Raw genomic sequence first — 18,941 nt, forward strand, 5'->3', positions numbered from 1 at the left:
TGGTTGGGGGAGGGATATGGCACTTATAGTTTGGATTCTGTAATAGGATATTTTAGGAATCATACAGCTGAAACAACCAAAAGGGCTAGTAGACAAGCTACCCCATCATAACCCATCATACTTGTTGACTGCAGTGGACCTAGAAAGGTAACTCTGCTTAAGATGACCCTGAAAACCACCCAGTTACAAGACCTGTGATGCACCAGCCCTCCTCAGAACTACTTAACTTTTTAGATAAAATTATACTGTTCTTCATAGTGTTGAACCTATTTGGAATGATGACAACTGCCAACACTCCTTTTCTTGGTTGCCTCTAAGCAGTGATCTTTCCAAATTGCTACCAGTTGTAGTCTAGAGGCAGATTCTAACACCTGGTTGAGCGAAACTCTCAAAACTCACAAGACATTAGTAAGAGCTTTGTGAGTAAGCAGCTAAGTCCGGTTAAGTGACAGAGAGATCTAAATGGAGGGAAAACCAAAAAATAAAGTTTATTATCATGGAGAATTACACAAATATCTGGGAATGGGATTAAGTAACCTGCAAGAAAGCCAAGTGATACCAGAGGAAAAGGAAGTGAAAGACGTTTTGAGTGCAGGAATTAAAGTTGGGTCCAATGTAAGTCTCATTCACGTCACTTACTGGCAGTAGAGGTGGTCTAGACTCTTTCAAGATTCATATTTTTAATCTAGTTCTTTTACCTGTCTCTTAAATGACCTCACCCAGGCAGATTTTGTTACCACTCTCATTAACGTACATGCAGAATAATGCACTTTCAGTCTACTTTCACAATTGTTTGCAAGTGGATTTTGCTGTTCCGCACAGTAAAATTCAGCTGCAAACTGGATTGAAAGTGGATTGAAAGTGTATTATTCTGCATGTGCGGAAGGGGCCAGAGTGGTAGTGAAAGAGGGAATATACGTTCCACCATATTGACTTTTGTTGCTCATGCACTATTCCCCAGTATTCTGTTAGTGTGGGGGCTTCTTGCAGATACTCCAAATGCTCTATAACAAATCTTGTGTGGGGTGGTGAGGGTGGGGGAAAATACAGGTGGTCAGGGGTAGTTGCAAGACCTGGTCTAACCTGATAGTTTTCAGGAAATCCCCTCACTGTTAGCATGCTAACAGGGAATTAATTTGGTCAATGGATGCTTCAAGATTGTTTACTAGTTATTTCTCACACTGAGGTTCCAACGTTACTAGTGTTTTCTCACTTAATTAGTGACTTTACTGCCTTCCACACCAAACCTTTTAATGCAGTGCTGGGATTTGGTTTTGTGTGTGTGCATGCTTGCTTGTTTTGGCTTCTTCACTTGAAGGATGGCCAGTAATAGCATATTGTCATAGCCTGTGTTACTAACATCAATTCATCAGGTGTATCGATCAACATGAATAAATACAACTGAATGTGATGTATGGAATATTTGGACAAACATCAGTAGTGGCCAAACTTGCTTCCCACTTTGAAAAAACCTTCTTCAGATGTCTTAGTAGTTGGTATAAGAACTGAGGCAGCAATATCTTCACAGGCTCACATACAAGCAATCAGCTGAAATACATAACTAGGATTTTTAAAATTGTTTTTCAGTGTTCATTTTCAGTCTAACTGGGACTTTCTGACTACATTTCCTTCTCATAAGAATCCATCCCTGGAGGTCACATCATCTGTAGCCTCATAGCCCAGACCCATTCTTCCCCTTACATTTAGTATTAAAAGTCCAATATGACTTTGAATATTCCATAAAAGTACAAATAGACAGTGTAGCAATGATGTGCAGATATCTTTTAATTCTTTTAGGACCATACCTGAAGGAAGGCCATCATCCTTGCAGTGAGATACCTGGGCTATACCTTCATCCATTTCTTTACAAAGGTGGGAGGTGTACAGATTCCCCTTTTTGAAAAATTAAAAGTGGGCTCATGAGGCTTTCACGCCTCTGCCTTTGCCACTCCATCATTAAAATTGCTCAGATGTAGGGTGAAGTGGGAATAGGTCAGAGCTGTTCACTGGCTCACCGAATTCTTGTGTACGAAAATTATGGTTGATGAGTGAATGACCTCATTTGCTCCCTCGTGAATTTGCTTCCCCACTTTTGGAGATTAATCAGGAGTAGGAATCTGTCCCAGGAGTAGACAACAAGGACTTAATTAAAGAGGGACTTCTGTAAGGCAACTCTTCCAAATTGGGTCTGATCTAGCTTTGGCATCAAGAGAGCAATGCTGGTTTGTTTTTTAAAAAAAGTGCTTCTCAGGCTCCATGTGACACTCTGCAAATCACAGAATGTGAATATGCCACGGATAAGCTGCCGAAGCTGCTATAACCCTAGTGGTATGGGCTTTAAGGCCATCTGGTTCCCAAACACCTGCTTTCGAATAACACTTTGGAGTGCAAAAAAGGCGATCCATTTGGACAGCTTCTGCACCACGAGAGCTTCTCTCGCTGGAATTTTCTCCAAATGAAATCAACCATCTGGATGCAGGATGGGAAGAGCAAGTTCTATCTAGGCAATAATTGAGTGGCTGCTTCACATTCGACCTGTTGATCAAAGCCTCCCCAAGCGGGTCTAGAATTCAGAGAAGGGCAACTGCCAAGACAACAAGGCGCCTTGCGTGAATATGTGACACTTCTTTGCAGAAGGACTTTGGGGGTAAGGCACACAGCGTTGCAACCTTTCCTTCTTTCGGCATAAATGCGAATAGGGGGTTAATTGGAAGGTTTGAGGAGGCTTGCTGCTTGTCAGAAGACTTGCACGAGTTTATTGACAGCCAGACTTAAATTCCAAAGAGCTGTTTCAGTAGCAACCAACTTCACTTTTCGATGATTATAAATGGACATCCACGGAAAGGTGATAGCTGTTCAGTCACACTTTCCAAGAAAGCTAAATTGAGTCAGAATTAATTACAGTCATATTCCTCTATCAGATGCAGTATCTTGAATAATAAGATTAGTAGAAAGCTCCCATTTTAAAAAAAACCGCATTTATCCTTTATTCTTTTTTAGCGGTAACAAGATTTCATAAAGAAAGCTAGGAAATCCATTTGGGATTCCGACAAATTGTTTTTGGATTTTCTTACGGAGCTGAAATGTCAAGGGAGATGCTGTGTCCATCTCACCAAGATTCCAAGCAAGATTCTACCCTTTCTCCGACTTACTCTTTCTTCCCTGCGATGCATAGTAATAGGTTTGTTTTGATTAGCACGCTAGGGGTTCTTAAAAGCATTCCCAGATGGAAAAGGGGGAAGTTTCAATGAATAAGTTGAACCAGAATTTTACTTATGTCAATTGGTGGATTTTTTTTTTAAAAAAGATACTAGTTTGGCCAATGAAAGCCAATTCGAAATATTGAAGCCCCTGCATGAAGGATTCTATAAAGTATTCTGGTAACTATGATTAATGTGATGGTTTTAAGAAGCCCACCTTCGTCATCCATAATAGTGATGGGTTGGATCCAGCCAGCTTTTTCACTCCATGTTGCCAATTCCCTTCCTTAACAGTAGCCGTCAATCTACACAGCTTCTTTTCATGAAGGTCTGATGATGCCCAGCATAGGAGTCAAAGGAGACCCTGCTGTCCTTTTTTTATCAACAAAAGAAGCTGGTTGGATCTGACCCAAAGTTTACATTAACCCTGTAGATATGAAGAACGACGCAGGCTTTGCAGTTTGAGGGGGAAAAGAATATTTCTCCTGAGCATGTGGTCGCCTGCCCCCTTCCTCCCTAGACAGTTATCACAACCATATGGAGATAGGACTTTGAGGGCAAGCTTTCTGGCTCCCTGCTAAGCTTTGGCTTTGATTGTGTCTATAAAGAAATCAATTAAGTCTTAGTTGGGGATCTTTTCCCCCACGTGGGGTGCCGTCCCGTCAACAAGTAGTTAGAGACTTTGGGCAGAATCCATATAATTTTTTTCTTGGTTGAGTTTGGTAGACTGACAGACAAAATATGACCGATTAAAAGTTATTCCTAATGCTTTTTTCTGTGCTGTATTAATTAAGGAGACTTCAGGCATTCGGTCCAACACATACATTTCTTTTAAATGAAACCAAACTGCTACAGAAAACTAGTAAGAGGTAATTGCTGATCATGTATCTCTTTGTTCCAGACACTTTTATAAAAGAATATGTATTATGTATGATGTGACCTTCAAATGTCATGAATGTGTTGTGCAATAAACTGTCAATATTTGTGGTTATAAGGTACTAGATGACTTTTACAATAATTGGAACAGCTATATTAAAAGCTCCGATCACTCAGCTGGTTAAAGGGAAAGACGCAGGCTAGTGTCCATTGGGAAGAAGAAGAAGAGTTGGATTTATATTCCCCCTTTCCCTCTTGCAAGGAGACTCAAAGGGGCTTACAAACTCCTTTCCCTTCCCCGCTCACAACAAATACCCTGTGAGGTAGGTGAGGGCTGAGAGAGCTAAGAAGAACTGTGACTAGCCCAAGGTCACCCAGCTGGCGTGTGTGGGAGTGCACAGGCTAATCTGAATTCCCCAGATAAGCTTCCACAGCTCAAGCGGCAGAGCAGGGAATCAAACCCAGTTCCTCCAGATTAGAGTACACCTGATCTAAACCACTATGCCACTGCTGCTTCCTGATGTAAATTGCTTTGGGTTCCCACTGGGGAGAAAGGCGGGATAAAAATAAAGTAAATACAGTTAAAAAAATAGATTAAATATGGGGAATGCAATGGAAGTTACTGGCTTCTCAGAGCAATGGAAAACTCAGGGCGGTACTGGCTCCCCAGTGCAAAACTTACAGATTGTTTAAAAAATGACTTCTGTCACATACTTCCAACCAGTAAGCAAGAGGTCTAGAGTTGTCTCTGAGTGGTCTTGTTTCCCCCTAAAATTATTTCTGTGGATATGAATGCCTTGTAGCTGATCTAAGCAGTATCGAAACAAATAGATAAGTAGAGAGATGCTTTGCATTCCCTACACTGCTTTTCATCAATTTTGGGTTGAACTAGGTTGCATTGGGCGGAGCTAGTTAACACCGTGCAACAGGACCAGTGGTGGGATCCAAAAATTTTAATAACAGGTTCCGATGGTGGTGGGATTCAAACAGTGGCGCCGGCGCACACACGCACCTCCAGTCCCTATTGGGCAGGGAGGTTGCTTTAGTAACCCCTTCTCAGCACTCAGAAAAAATTAGTAACCACTTCTAGAGAAGCGGTGAGAACTGGTTGGATCCCACCTCTGAACAGGACCCACAGTTTTACAGTACAGCAGAAGGAACCAAATGCTTATGCAGCTTTCAGCAAGATATTTGTAGCTGTTTGTGTGATGAAACCTTTGGGGCAATGAAGATCCATTTGTGTTTTCAGTCTCATGTTCAGCCTGACGAATCTTCCCAGAAATTTATATTTAGAGTCTCAGTTGTCCATTTGTTTCATCGTTTCTGATCCTATAAGTTGTGTGGTCATTGATAGGACCAAGTTAGAAGTCCCAGCAGCTTTTGGTATTGCTAAAGCATAATGTCTATGTAATTTGGGGACAAGGGGAGAAGGTGGCTTGTCCATCATGAGAAGGTTTCACTGGGAAGTATAATAAAAGTTATACTTTCTAAATTCTCCTCATCAAAATCCAACACGTTACATTGGAGTTTTGAATTGTGTGGTCTTGTTTCTGGAGTGAAACAAATGTGCAGAACATAAGAACAAAACCAGAGTCCATCTAGTCCGGCTCTCTGCTACTCGCAGTGGCCCACAAGGTGCCTTTGGGAGCTCACATGCAGGATGTGAAAGCATGTTTTATGTTCTTATGTTCTTAACAGTCCAGGTGCTCAGGAGCAACAGTCGCAGAAGGCCATTGCTTTCACATCCTGCACGTGAGCTCCCAAAGGCACCTGGTGGGCCACTGCGAGTAGCAGAGAGCTGGACTAGATGGACTCTGGTCTGATCCAGCTGGCTTGTTCTTATGTTCTTATGTTCTTAATGGATAATGAAGAAAAAGCTTCGTTATCCATCATTCATAGGGTGTGGCGGTTGTCGGTTAATATAATATGCTAAATATTCACGCTTAATGCCCCCTAGTTAGAGAATACTGCAGAGACCAAAACCTTTTCCCTTGAAAATACTTCAACTACCACCTCCAAACCTGGTTGGGCCTGTCCATTTCTTCCCAAGCCATGATGATGTCCTATACAACATGCAGGTGAGTGAGCCAGAAGCCCAGGTACCCTCAGTAAAGAAGCAGCTGTGGCAGATCCACCATAGTAAAAGAATTTGGGGGTTAGTGCGCCAGCAGCAAGTCAAAGAATTTGCATTAAATACAGGCTCACCTGTAATGCGTCAGTCACAACATCCAGGAAAAGTGTGTTATGATCATATATTCATAAATACGAAACTCAACAATATGCACCAGCGTGCTTTCAGTGACAAAATTAAGAACGGAATGCAATTTCAAATGCACACTCCGTGTTATCCAGCAACATACACTGGAATGATAACAACAAAAAACCACAGAGCCACACAGCTTGTCGGTCCTCCGGATAAAATCCGACCTCGAATACAGACTTCAAAGGCTTGTGGTTATGTCAGATGAATATTCTCATAGAACGTCACATAACATAATTGTTACCAGTAAAGTTTCAAGCTGGACAGCAAACAGTACAGCGTTCCTCAAACCAGTCGCACAAGTTGTCCTTCTGGATAACACTGAGTGTGCATTTGAAATTGCATTCCATCATTGGTTCCATTATTAATTTTGTCACTGAAAGCACGCTGGTGCATATTGTAGAGTTTCACCATTAACAAATATGTGATCATAGCACACTTTTCCTGGATGTTGTAATTGGGGCGTTACAGATGAGCCAATATTTAGTGCAAATTCTTTGTAGCGCAACTGTAGGACATCTGCTTGGCATGCAGAAAATCCCAAGTTCAACCCCCGGCATCTCCAGTTAAAGGATCAGGTAATAGGTGGTGCAAATGACCTTTGCCTGAAACCCTGGAGAGACTTTGATGGACCAATGGTCTGAGTCTGTGTAAAGCAGCTTCAGGGTGATACCACCCAATGGTTCAAAGTTCTGTGGTAGTCAGAGGCATCATACTAGCCCAGGGGTCTGCAACCTCCGGCTCTCCAGATGTTCATGGACTACAAATCCCATCAACCCCTGCCAGCATGGCCAATTGAAGGCATGGGATGTGAAGACCCAAAGATGTGAATGTACTGTGTCAGAGAGGTAGGAGCCTGCTGTCTGGACAATGCTAGTGCAGTGGGGTGTAGAGGTTAAGAACAGGTGGATTCTACTCTGGACAACCAGTGGCAGAGGCTTATCTGGTGAACCAGAAGTGTTTCTGTACTCTTACATTCCTGCTGGGTGACCTTGGGCTAGTCACAGTTCTTTGGAGCTCTCTCAGCCCCACCTACCTCACAAGGCGTCTGTTGTGGGGAGAGGAAGGGAAAGGAGCTTGTAAGCCACCTTGAGTCTCCTTACAGGAGAGAAAGGTGGGGTAAACATCCAAACTCCTCCTCCTCCTCTTCTTGTATGACTGTGCTTAGAATTGCACTGTAGGTGACTATGGGCTTCTTTCTCTCAGCCTAATCTAATTTACAATGTTATTGTGAGAATAAAACAAGAGGACCATGTATGTATTCCTGGAATTTAAAACAATGGATTAAAAATAATTATGTTCTTGTACGTTGATTTACAAATGCACAGAAGTGGAGAGGTACAGTGGAGAGGGGAGAAGAGGAAAAGTACAAGAACTGAAATGTATGGCAAACAACAAATGCTCCAGTTCTGGAATTAACTTGGGAAACTCTTCTGAGGCCAAAATTCAGGAGGAGATGTAGCAATAAAGGAACTGAAAAAGGCAAGCTACCAAATTGCACCCATCTGTATCAGGGGCATTCATGCCACCTTCAGATTTGGTACATAGTGAACTTTGCTTTAGATCTCACAAGTTATAGTAAAACAACCTTGTGAATCCGAGTTGCTTATTACATTTCTGTACTTTAAAGCTGGTTCTGTTGACTGAAAAATGTGTTGTTATTGTTTTGTTTTTAGTGTGCACAGCAAAATCAAAGATTGGATAGATCTTCTTTTATAGAGGTTTTTATTTTGGGAGATAAGTTGAACAATATATTCTTTATGATATATATTTCAAAGAAGAATATTGTGTTAGGACAGGATCTGCAGAAACCGAGTGACATAGCAAAAGAATCATGAACTATAGACTCTGAAAGCCACCAACTTCTTGAGTGCTCAGTATACCAGTAAATACATTCAATAGGCACTGCTTGCCGAGTTGCTGACAAATTGTTTAGAACATTTCTAACTTCCTTTTCTGCATGCGTGAGATAGCTCTTCGCCTGTTCTCAGTCTGAGGGACTGACGGTGTTAGGGTTATGATTATTTGAGGTATATTATTGCTCTTAGCTTACATGAGTGTTTTTTTTCTATACGCTATCACCCCTTTAAATCTGATTTGTTTTCAAAGCTAGTCTGTCATCCTGTACTCACACTCTAAAGACACGTCGCTGAAAATGAGGCCGGCTGGACCTTTTTTTGTTTGCCTCTGTCATTCACGTGACTAGCAGAAAAATCCAAAGTCTGTATTTTTCACTCACCCAAAAGAGCATTTCGGTATAATCTTCATTTGTAATAACACAAACAGGACATAGCCATTTTCTTCTGATTGGTGGGGCTTTCTTCCAAATCGGCTCTAAAATAGCTCTTTGTTTCAACAAATTCTTTGCCGATCCATATTAATGCTTAACAGTTGAACGTGACCATACATGGTCATTTTTAAAAAAGCACCCTAAACTCTTTGATAAAATAACAAAGACAGCAAGTCGTTAAGAGACCCAATATGTTAGTAACCCTTTCAGAATATTTAATATGAGGTCATGTATTATACTGGCTGTAAGCAAGTCCACTACCTCTGACCTTCAAAAGGACTGGTTATAAGCAAGTGTATTACTTCTGACCTTCAAAGATGCAGATATTTAGATGATGAATAGTTCTTAATTTCCAAGAACAGACATTGGATCTCCCCTTTGTGTGTGTGTGTGGTCCTTTACATCCACACAGTTTAATTTGATTTGTCACATTTGCTTACTCTTATCAAAAGGCTAGTTTGTTCTTTTCTAGTTAACAGCTGAATATCTAACCCATGGAGTTGGTGTCTTTCTTAATTTTGAGCAAAATTCATATCCTGTCTTTCCAGAGTTTGCATCTTCAAGGTTCTTACAAATAAGTTTCAGCAAAATAGTATTCAGTCCTGGTTTCCAGATGTAGATTTTCCACACTAAACCTTTCGCATTCTATGAAGTATAATAGGGAAAAAGTGTCCTTGAACCATTTTTTACAATACCAGAAATGACCAGAGAACAAGTGTTTCCTCTTCTTACACTTCCATTGAAATCTGAGAAAAGGAATATTTGACTTTTTATAGAGCTGCCAACCTCCAAATGGTGTCTACAGATCTCCAAGAATTCCAACTGATCTCCAGGTGACACAGGTCAGTTCGCCAGGAGAAAATGGCTTCTTTGGAGACTGTGTGGCATTATACCCTGCTGAGGTCCCTCCCTTTCCTAAATCCCACCCTCCAAAAATCTCCAGGTATTTCCCAACCTGGAGTTGGTGACCCTACATTTTCGTGAGGGGCAGATTGGTGGACCAGTGACCAAGGGGGCCATCAGGGGCAGCCCCCCCCCACAAAGTAGGAGGGAGTCAGTTTATTTTTTTACCTTAGCAGGTGCTTTTTAATCAAAGTAAATATTTGTTTGGAAAAGGCAATAGCCACCAGATTGGGCCTACAGAATTTATGATTACCCCAAGCCAGATAGAGCTCATTAGCCATGTACGAACCTTCTTATGGCTTCGGCTGCTGTCCTAAGAACACTTTCCCTGCCAAATAAAATGGAACTTACTCCTCAGTAAACCTGCTTAGGATTGCTCCATTTAGCTGCTTGAGGGTGCTTTCCTGGGAATAAGCTTCACTGAATTTTTGGAGATTTTTTTTAAAGTGGAGGATTGCTCCCCTAATAGATTTTTTTTGCCTGACTTTTTGCTAAGACACTATTCATGCTAGATTTGTTTGGTCTCAAGTTGTACTGTCCTGTACTGTTTTACAGAAATAGTCGGAGAGCAAAGGGAATGGCAGAGACCTTTATCAGGGCTGTAAGATTTTTGTTATGTAACAGAGAGGTCAGTATTTTTTTTAATCCATATTGTGGGATGTTAATATGCTGTGACTATGAGTTGAGGGAACAAAAAGGGTAGTGGGAAATATTGGAATGAAGGACACCGGTGACCCCTTGTAGTCATCTTCAGAAAAGGAAATAATGACCTAACATATTAAATAGAAGGGTTTTAGAAGGTACGTAAGGATTTCATATATTTCCCTGGCTCAGTAGAGATGCTAAGGCAGACCTCAGCAAATTATTTGGTCACATGTTTAACTTCTCAATTGGAGAGATGTCAGTTGCTGATCCAATACCACCCAGTGAAACAATTGCTCTCTCTTTTCTTTAATGAAAATGTAGCTCACTTTTCCTTAACATTTTTAACCTTTAATGAGCCCTGTGTTGAGTGGAAAAAAACACATATCCAGAATTAAAGGTAAATTGCCATAATAAGCAAAGACAGTGATTCTTGCGAATGAAAGTCTTGAGGGTAAGACTATGTAGAAGGCCCCTGGGAAGAAAATGGGCAACCGTGGCCAGCCTTTCGCTTCCATTGATCATAGCTGCGAAGTTGTGGATGGGGAGCTATTCATTCAGGTAGCTGGCACCTCAAGCCATTCAGAGAGCCACATTAAACAGGGAAGGGGGAAGGAGAGAGAGAGGCGTCAAAAGAAAACCCTCCGTGCAGCTTTAAAGCTTCATGAATGTGCTCTCTGTGGGAATCAAAAGTCCATCTAGGTAAGGCCCACTAGAGTAAAGCCTCTAGAGCTACATACTGTATGTCTGCTTAAATCGAAGCAAAAATTCCTCAGAACACCCACTTGTTTGTGCCGCCTTATTGTTGTGTTCCGTTTGCTTTTTCAGAGGGATTAGTGCTAAACTCCACAGCCTTACAGACTCACCAAAGAGAGAGAAAGAGAGAGGGGGGAGAGAGAGAGAAAAAAAATCAATGTTGAGTAAAGTGAAAATTAGTCTCTTAAATCTGCAAAGTGAGCCGTTTATCTTACAAATTTATTCTTTTTTTTATTGGGCCACACATACCCTAGATAGCAAGATAAAAGCGAAATATCTAACAAGCCGTCATTAAGAATGGCATCTAGCAAAACATAACTAGTTCCCTTATTCATCCTGAGTGGCTTGTTAGCTTTAGTGATCTGTTTATCTGCAAAAAAAAAATTGGTTCAGTGTTTATCAAAACTAAAAATTATCAGAAATCATCAGCGCTCAGCCAGTGTTTTACACATTCTGTCTGCTCTCTGTATATTACATTTGATTGGCTCTGTATCATTTCTTCTCCCTGTTCAATTCTGTATACAATATCACATAAATACAATGACAATTAGGATTCTTAAGGGAACTCAGAAATCCAAAAAAGCCCCCTCTGCATGACTGCTCGAAAGACCACATAGATTCTGTATTATGTTACTCTTAAGCCCTGTGAATAATTAAAAATGTCTGTTACTTGCTTTCTAACTTATACTTTCTTATAACTGGATATCAGTTCAAGCAGAACTCCGAACATTCAGCGAATCTTAATTGGCCATATATTTATTTTATTAAATAATTCATTTTTATCTTGGAAACCCAAACTTATTCTTATTCTGTGAAAGTTCGTGACTATCTGAAATCCTTTAAATAGATATTTTAAGTGCAAAACGTAACTAGAAAAGACATGTATTTTCATGCCACTTATCTAGAAAATCTATTCCTGAAATTCTTATCAGCATTTCTCTCCATCCCCTATTTCTGATACCCTGGCTCAGGGCATAAGTTCCAGTTCAACTCAACCCAACTTCCAATGCAACTTACCGTATTTGGTTCTATTACTTCACGTCACTCTAAGTACACCCCCAACAACTCAGTCAAAGGAAGATCATAAGCAATTAATATCTACATGGAGCATTCTTTTTTTTGCTCACTGTGATCCTTCTGCATACAAATCTGGGTAAATAATTCTTTCTGTCTCTGTTTTCTCTTAAATGCCCCTCTGGTCACACCTTTGCCTCTAATATAACATAAAAATTTGTCAGAAGTTCTCTTGTATGGAGAACTTTTCCAAGATTCCCCAGGCCCTGCCCTTTCCCAGTCTATTCCTGCCTGTTGGAAGAGAAGAATTATCTGAACATCATGATGGAATTAGGCAAAACACTGGCCGTTTCTGCACGAATGCAGAAGCGGCCAGGTCGGTGTTTCCAACGCCGACCCAATGACGCTGGGACCGTCCGCACGGACGGTCCTGGAAAGAGCCGGGCAGTGGCGCCTGGCCGACCTGGCATGTCCCCAGGCCTCGGTGACGCGCCGGAGGCCGGGGGAAAAGGTAAGTGCCGGGTGGGGGAGGCGTCTCGAAGCAGCTGCCGTTCTCGCTCGTAAGCAGCGAGTTTCGGAGGCAAGCGCTTCAACAAGAGCGCTTCCGAGCGCTCTGGGGAAACGCCGGCTTCGCAGCGGTCGGGCGGCGCGAGGGCAGCGCGGCTGCAATGCAGCTGCGCCCCCTGTGCGAATGGCGGCCTGGAGACGGCGTTTTTGCCATCTCCAGGCCGCCATTAAATGCCCGTGCGGAAACGGCCACTGTTAAAGTTAGTTATTTGTGGATCAACCCAGCCCTGTGTGCGAGTGCAGTAAAAGGAAACTCTCCCAGAGAGATAAGTAAAAAGAAAAACACTAACAGTTATTCAAGTAGTTTTAAGTTCACAGCTGTTTAGGTCTGGACTGTCTATTCCATCTGGCAATGACTCTCCAAGGTCTCAGATAGGGAACTTTCACATGACCTGTTACCTGAGCTCCTCAACTATAGTGGCCAGGGATTTATCATGGGACCTTCTGCATGCAAACCAGATGCTCTACCACTGAGCCACAGTCTTTCATTGGCACTTCAATGGTAACTCACCCTGCTGTCTGGAGTGTCTGGTCTACACATTATATTGAGTAGTTCTGCTCTCTGGATTTTGTACCTGCTTACCAAGGAGGCAGAAGACAATCAGAACCACAGTGCTTGCAGAAGAGGAATAAGTATCAGCTCTAACACCCCAGTCTAGCATTCAGTTTCTTGGATTGCATGGTATCTACAATTCTGTACTTTTGCCCTGGTGATATATGTATATGCAGCATATCCAGGATAGAACATAAGGGGCAAAAGACAGTGGCAATAAGAATCATGCTATATGTGCTGTTCTGCAACAGAGAACGATAATTTAGTAAGATGTTCCTTGTGATCTGAATGTGAATGAATCAAGTAAATTTGAACTGCTGCTCTGTATTTCCACTGAATGGAAGAGGCACCATTCCATTGTTGTGATGTTCCCCTCTAAATATGTAATTGGATATAAGTGTGTAGCATAGATTATAAGTTTTTAAATTATCACAGATACTGGTCCTTTATTATGTTTTGATTTATTTGAGTATTACTATTGGTGTGCCTTCAACAGCCCCTTTGGGGTTACAAAGCTTGTGTGTTCTGTTCCCATTTTAACTGCAACCCTAACCCTAACCCTAACCCATGGAAAATTTCTACTAATTGAAGTTTGTGTGTGGAAGGGGTGATGTTTTCAAGTGCCCCTCTCACTTCATACCTCTAATTCTTCTCTCATGTGTTCCCAAGAGTCCCTTGGCCCCCAGGTGGCATGCAAGGGAGGGGAGGGAGTGAGGGGTGGCATGCAAGGGTGGGGAGGGGGCCCGGCATCTGTCCCTGGCCCACCCACCCTAGTGAATGGTGGTGGAGGGGAGGGAGGGGTGGCATGCAAGAGGAGGGGAGGGGGCCCGGCATTTGGACCTGGCCTACCCACCCTAGTGGAGGGCAGGGGAGGAGAGGGAGGGGTGGCATGCAAGGGGAGGGGAGGGGAGGGATTTACTGCAAGCGTAAATCAGTCTAACTGGCCCAAGTTGGTCCCCCTGTGAGCTTCATATCAAAATGCAGATTCCCAAATTCTAATCTGATGCTCTAACCATTGCAGATGCTGTTTAGGACTCCTTGATTTCAGACTGAGAAACTTAAACCCATGTTTATCTCTCCTATTAAAATCAATGGGACTAAAAAAAAAGGCTTCATTTTATCTGGATTGTGCTTTTTTATCATTAGAAATACCAGCAGTGGTAATGGGGTTATTACTATTCTACTGAGCACCTCAAACTTTAAAAAGGGACTTCTGTTTTGTTCTGTACATCTCTGCATATTGATTTAACAATGAACCAGATTTCAAAAAAGCAAGAAATACTTTTCTGTTAAAAAAAAAAGAAAAAGAAAATAGAGAGGAGGGAAAAAACTTTTTTTTAGGATGAAAAAAAAAACTTAATAAGAAAGAAGCAAAAAGAAGAAACCAAACCAGCTGCTGACACAGCTGTTTCTTTTCTTGTGTAATTCAGTGCAGTATAAAGGTACCATATGCTGCTTAAATCGAGGATGGGGAAGATGAAATAATTTAAGAGAATAACAAGAAAATACATGAATTGTCAGCATTCTGTCAGATTTAAAGAATGAAACAGACAGGTGTAGTATTGACATGTTTAGCTTTTGTGTTGCGTTAGCAGTTTGAGTGAGAACAACTCCTTGACATGTGCTAAAGTGATGTGAGAACATTCTCTGCGTTTCAGACGTCGGTGACGAAGCCGGGAGATCTGCCGGACTCCAGCAGCCAGCTCTGTTGAGAGACAGAAGCCTGGGGTCTGCCATGAAAGACTGTCCCTACTGTGGCAAAACGTTTAGGACATCCCACCATTTGAAGGTTCACTTGAGGATACATACAGGTGAGACCTTTTTGTGGAGTTGTGGTCCATCCCATCAGAGGGAGGGGAGAGGCAGTGCCCCAGATGATGCACCTATTGCATAGAACACTTTAGCTGATAATTCCAAGGTTGTCGTCCTGGACGGTGTTACCTGGGACTAAACGCCATTGAATAGAGGGGAACTTAGTTCTAAGTATTCATGCGTAAAGAAAGAAAGAAAGGGCTTTCTATTTGCAAGACCCGACCAAAGCTGTTTATGGTTGGACATCATCAAAAACCTTTATTGGCGTACAAAAAAAGGATAAAACAGTTTTATTGCCATAATATTAATTAATTGTCAGCACGATTATCGTAGGGAACTCTTTTTTGAAGACACAATGGCTAAAAATTGCACTACTTTCTCAGTAACCTCAGGATTATAATCAACTAAAAGAAATTTAATACTTCGGTTGTCCAGTCTGGGACTTGCAGAAGGGGATAGATCAATTGAGAACACAGCTGAGTATGCAGCAGACAGTGAAATAGGATGTGTGCAATAGTTTCAGATTCTTTAATCTAGCAGCAGCAAAGTTTTTTTTCGTGAGGAATATTCAAATATCGCCAATAGGCATTGCAGATGGAAAGATATTCGATCGGGAAGATATTCAATCTGGCCTCCATGGAGGCTTGACTGTGAGAGGGGATTGTTAAGTTTGTAAAATACTGGGCCGTTTGTAAAATACATGGGGAACAAATTCACATGATGGGACATTTTTGGAGGTCATTAACTCATAGGGTTGCTGTAAGTCAGAAGCGAATGGATGGCGCATAGCACAGAGAGACGTGCAAAGGATTGTACTGCAAGAGACTGAGCTACAGTTGGTGCCATGGTAGCTAGAGTCCTGTCTAGTGGACAGAGGCTATTAGACATGACTGTAGATGTGAATGTAGCCTAGTGCATCTTAGTGACCAACAATACTTCCAAGATAAAAGGTAAGGAACAAGTTTGTGGAAAGTTGCTCTAATATAAGCACATTGAAACCAGTGGGAATATAGTGGAGTAACTCTACATAGTATTGTATTGTAAATCACTAAAGTAAGTTTGTGTGGTCACATGCATTGAAAATGTTCACCTTTTTTCTATGAAAGGTACCACTGATTGTGCATACAGAATTCATGTCTCACAAGTTACAGAAAATAAATTTTAGTAAATATCTATTTATTTATTTTGTCTCGTTTTTATCCCGCCCTATCCAGAAAGGCTCAGGGCTTGTTACAACAATTAGACACAATAAAACATTTAAATACAACATTAACATTGAAATTATAAAAATGCCTGTAATATGTTAAAACAGTAGATTAATAAATAATGTATTAAAATTCTGTAATAATTTCTGTAATAATGGTTCTCTAAAACTTACAAAATTATCTGGGGAAGATCTTCTGGCATTAACAATAAGGAAATGAATTTACAGAGGCATTATACAGTCTACGCAAACAATATTTGTAAAGTATTTTTAAAAGCATAATAATATTAAAATCGATAAAGATCAATTTCCATTAAGTAAAGAACCGAGTATCACAAAATCATCAGAAAATGCTGAAATAGAATGCAGTGTGCTGGAGATTATAAACAAGTATAATAAACAATGCAATATCACCAATTATAAGGGTAACTGGAAATAAAAATTAACTTCTTATGCGCTCAATGGAAATAATAGATCTGGTATCAATTCTTAACGAAATAGCATTTCGGGTTAGTTAGTTAGTTGTTCGAGATGACCATTTCATGCAGTTTGTTGAAATTCTGGATTGTGTATCAGTAAGTTTTTTGTTTTCTTTCTATGCTACAGTAAACAGATTGGTGTTTTTGGTACCCCAACACCTGTTTGTTAGAAAGAGTTCCAGCAATTTTTGCAGCAGACATTTTCCTGTGAATACCTGGGCTGTTTGAACCTTCATACCTTGAATTGATTCTTTCTTATTCAATGCCTTTAGCTAGTAACTAAAGCCAGTGAGGTGTAGCAGTTAAGGTGTCAGACTAGGACTTGGGAAAACCAGGTTTGAATCCCCATTCATGCCATGGAAACTTGCTGGGTGACCTTGGGCAAGTCACATATTCTCAACCCTAAACTTGGCTCAGAGACGTAGCAAGGGGGGAAAGCGCCCCGTGTACCGGTGTGTCCTCTGTCCCATCCCACCTTGCAATGCCCCCACCATGACCTGGAATGTCCCCACCACACCCCCACAGGGGTGCACGCCTGGTGCATCGCGCCCCCCCCCACCCTCCCCTTGGAGCTATGCCTCTGCCTTGGCTAGTATTCCTCCAAGGAATACCAGGGTCATGATGTAGAAGCAGGCAATGGCAAAACACCTTCAAACATCTCTTTGACTTGAAAATCCTATGGGGGGGATAGCCATAAGGAAGTTGTGATCTGATGACCCCACTCCCCACGCCAAAACAAGCTAGTAACTGATCAGGTAATATTCAGAAAAGTTTCCTGGAAGTAAGCCACTTTGAACCCTCCCCTAGATGGACCACACTGGTTAGGACCTAGATGAAAAGTACCACCTAGGAAGCCCAGGCTGCTACTTAGAGCCAGGCAGTGGCACCTCTGTTTGTTTCTTGCCTTGAAAATGCTACACGACTTTATGGCACTTTCCACCAACAAGCCATATTGAATAGGCTTGAGTAAGATTCTGATTCTTTTGGACTTGCTGATATCAGCCAGATGATGATAACATTCTTTGATTTGGGTTCCAAAGGGTTGCTTTGTCAGTGTATTGCAACAAAATTAAACAGAAGTGGCACCTGAAACACTAGCAGCAATTATTTCAGCCTAAGCTTCCACGGATCATAGTTCACTTCATTAGATGTGTGAAATGAAAATGCATACTAGATATGTACCTTTTGCCAGGTTCTTCTGCAGGATCTATTCAGGCCTATCCCATCTAAGCTAGTTTGGCCAGATTACCTAAATATCTGGTAAAGGTTTAGTTGCCAGTCAGAGTAGCTATTTGATCCTCAGAGTTTGCTCTTGCTTTGTGCTGGATGCCAAATTTAATCTCAGACTATTAATTTTTAATTTAAAAAAATCACATTCCATAGCGCTCTGTGTTCATGCCTCATCTTCATGCTTTGCCAGTTTCCCTTCTTCCCTTTTGTGACTTTTTCTCTATCTCTAAGGAGATTATTGGACTCCTTTCCACCATGCATACTGCTGGTATGTTGCAAGTCACTTGAGACGTAACCCACCAATAGATAAAGCCAGGTTCTAAATGCAGAATAGACCATATCACTGGTTGCCAGAGGTGTAGCAAGGGGGAAAGTGCCTGGTGCACTGGTGCATTCTCTGCCCCGGAACGCCCCTGCCTCGCCCCCAGAATGCCCTCACCACACCCCCACAGGGGCATGCATCTGGTGCATCGTGCACCCACCTGTCCCCTTGGAGCTACGCCTCTGCTGGTTGCAATCATGAGTGGTGTTCTGTTGTGAAAACAGGGCTTCTTAACTTTCAAGCTGAACTATGGGATGCTCTCTAAATTGTAGTCACATTAAATAAGCTCACTTCATGTTCCCCCCGTTCCAGAAATGAGTTTGACTATTGCCATTTACTGAAAAGACTTGGAGAGGAGATAGGCTACATGAATAATTGAGGAAAATAACAGTATGAGCTCCAATAGGAGAGACATTTTTTTTGGCATTCCACATCTTTTTTTCCTTCCATTTCCCAAGTCGAGGTAAAAGGACCTTTCTTTCATTTCTCCGAATCACCCCATCCTTTGCTCCGCACCACTTGCCTTTTCTCGACTTAATGACATCCCAAACTTTTGTTGAAAATAATTGATTGAATTTAAATTTCCTTAAAAGTTTAAGAGGTAATGTTACAGTATAAATTTCCTACCAAACACTAAGTAGGGAAATATCCATTAGCGAAATTAACTACAGTTTCTAGGTAGCTAACAATGTGGCGTATACAGTAGGGCATGGCTAATGAACACTGCAGTGGGTGATATTTCATTATACAAATTAATGCTCACATTTTAATGGGAAAGTCACATAATGAATCTCAGCTTCACTGACAGCAATTAGAGACACAGATTGTCCCCT

General features: G+C 41.5%; 1 protein-coding gene across 2 annotated transcripts in view; it reads left to right on the forward strand.

Moving 5' to 3' along the window:
- ZNF536 (zinc finger protein 536) overlaps positions 1-18,941 on the forward strand; it is a 365,500-nt gene that overhangs the window by 255,247 nt on the left and 91,312 nt on the right. Inside the window, exon 5 of one of the 2 annotated variants that reach the window (XM_048515612.1) lies at positions 14,720-14,872. The exons of the other annotated variant lie outside the window; for it this stretch is intronic. Within the exon in view, the coding sequence (XP_048371569.1) occupies positions 14,720-14,872 (153 nt within the window). The remainder of the gene's footprint in view (positions 1-14,719; positions 14,873-18,941) is intronic. 2 annotated transcript variants of the gene reach the window in all.

The sequence above is a fragment of the Sphaerodactylus townsendi genome, linkage group LG14 (assembly GCF_021028975.2).
Source record: "Sphaerodactylus townsendi isolate TG3544 linkage group LG14, MPM_Stown_v2.3, whole genome shotgun sequence".
Classification (NCBI taxonomy): Eukaryota; Metazoa; Chordata; class Lepidosauria; order Squamata; family Sphaerodactylidae; genus Sphaerodactylus; species Sphaerodactylus townsendi.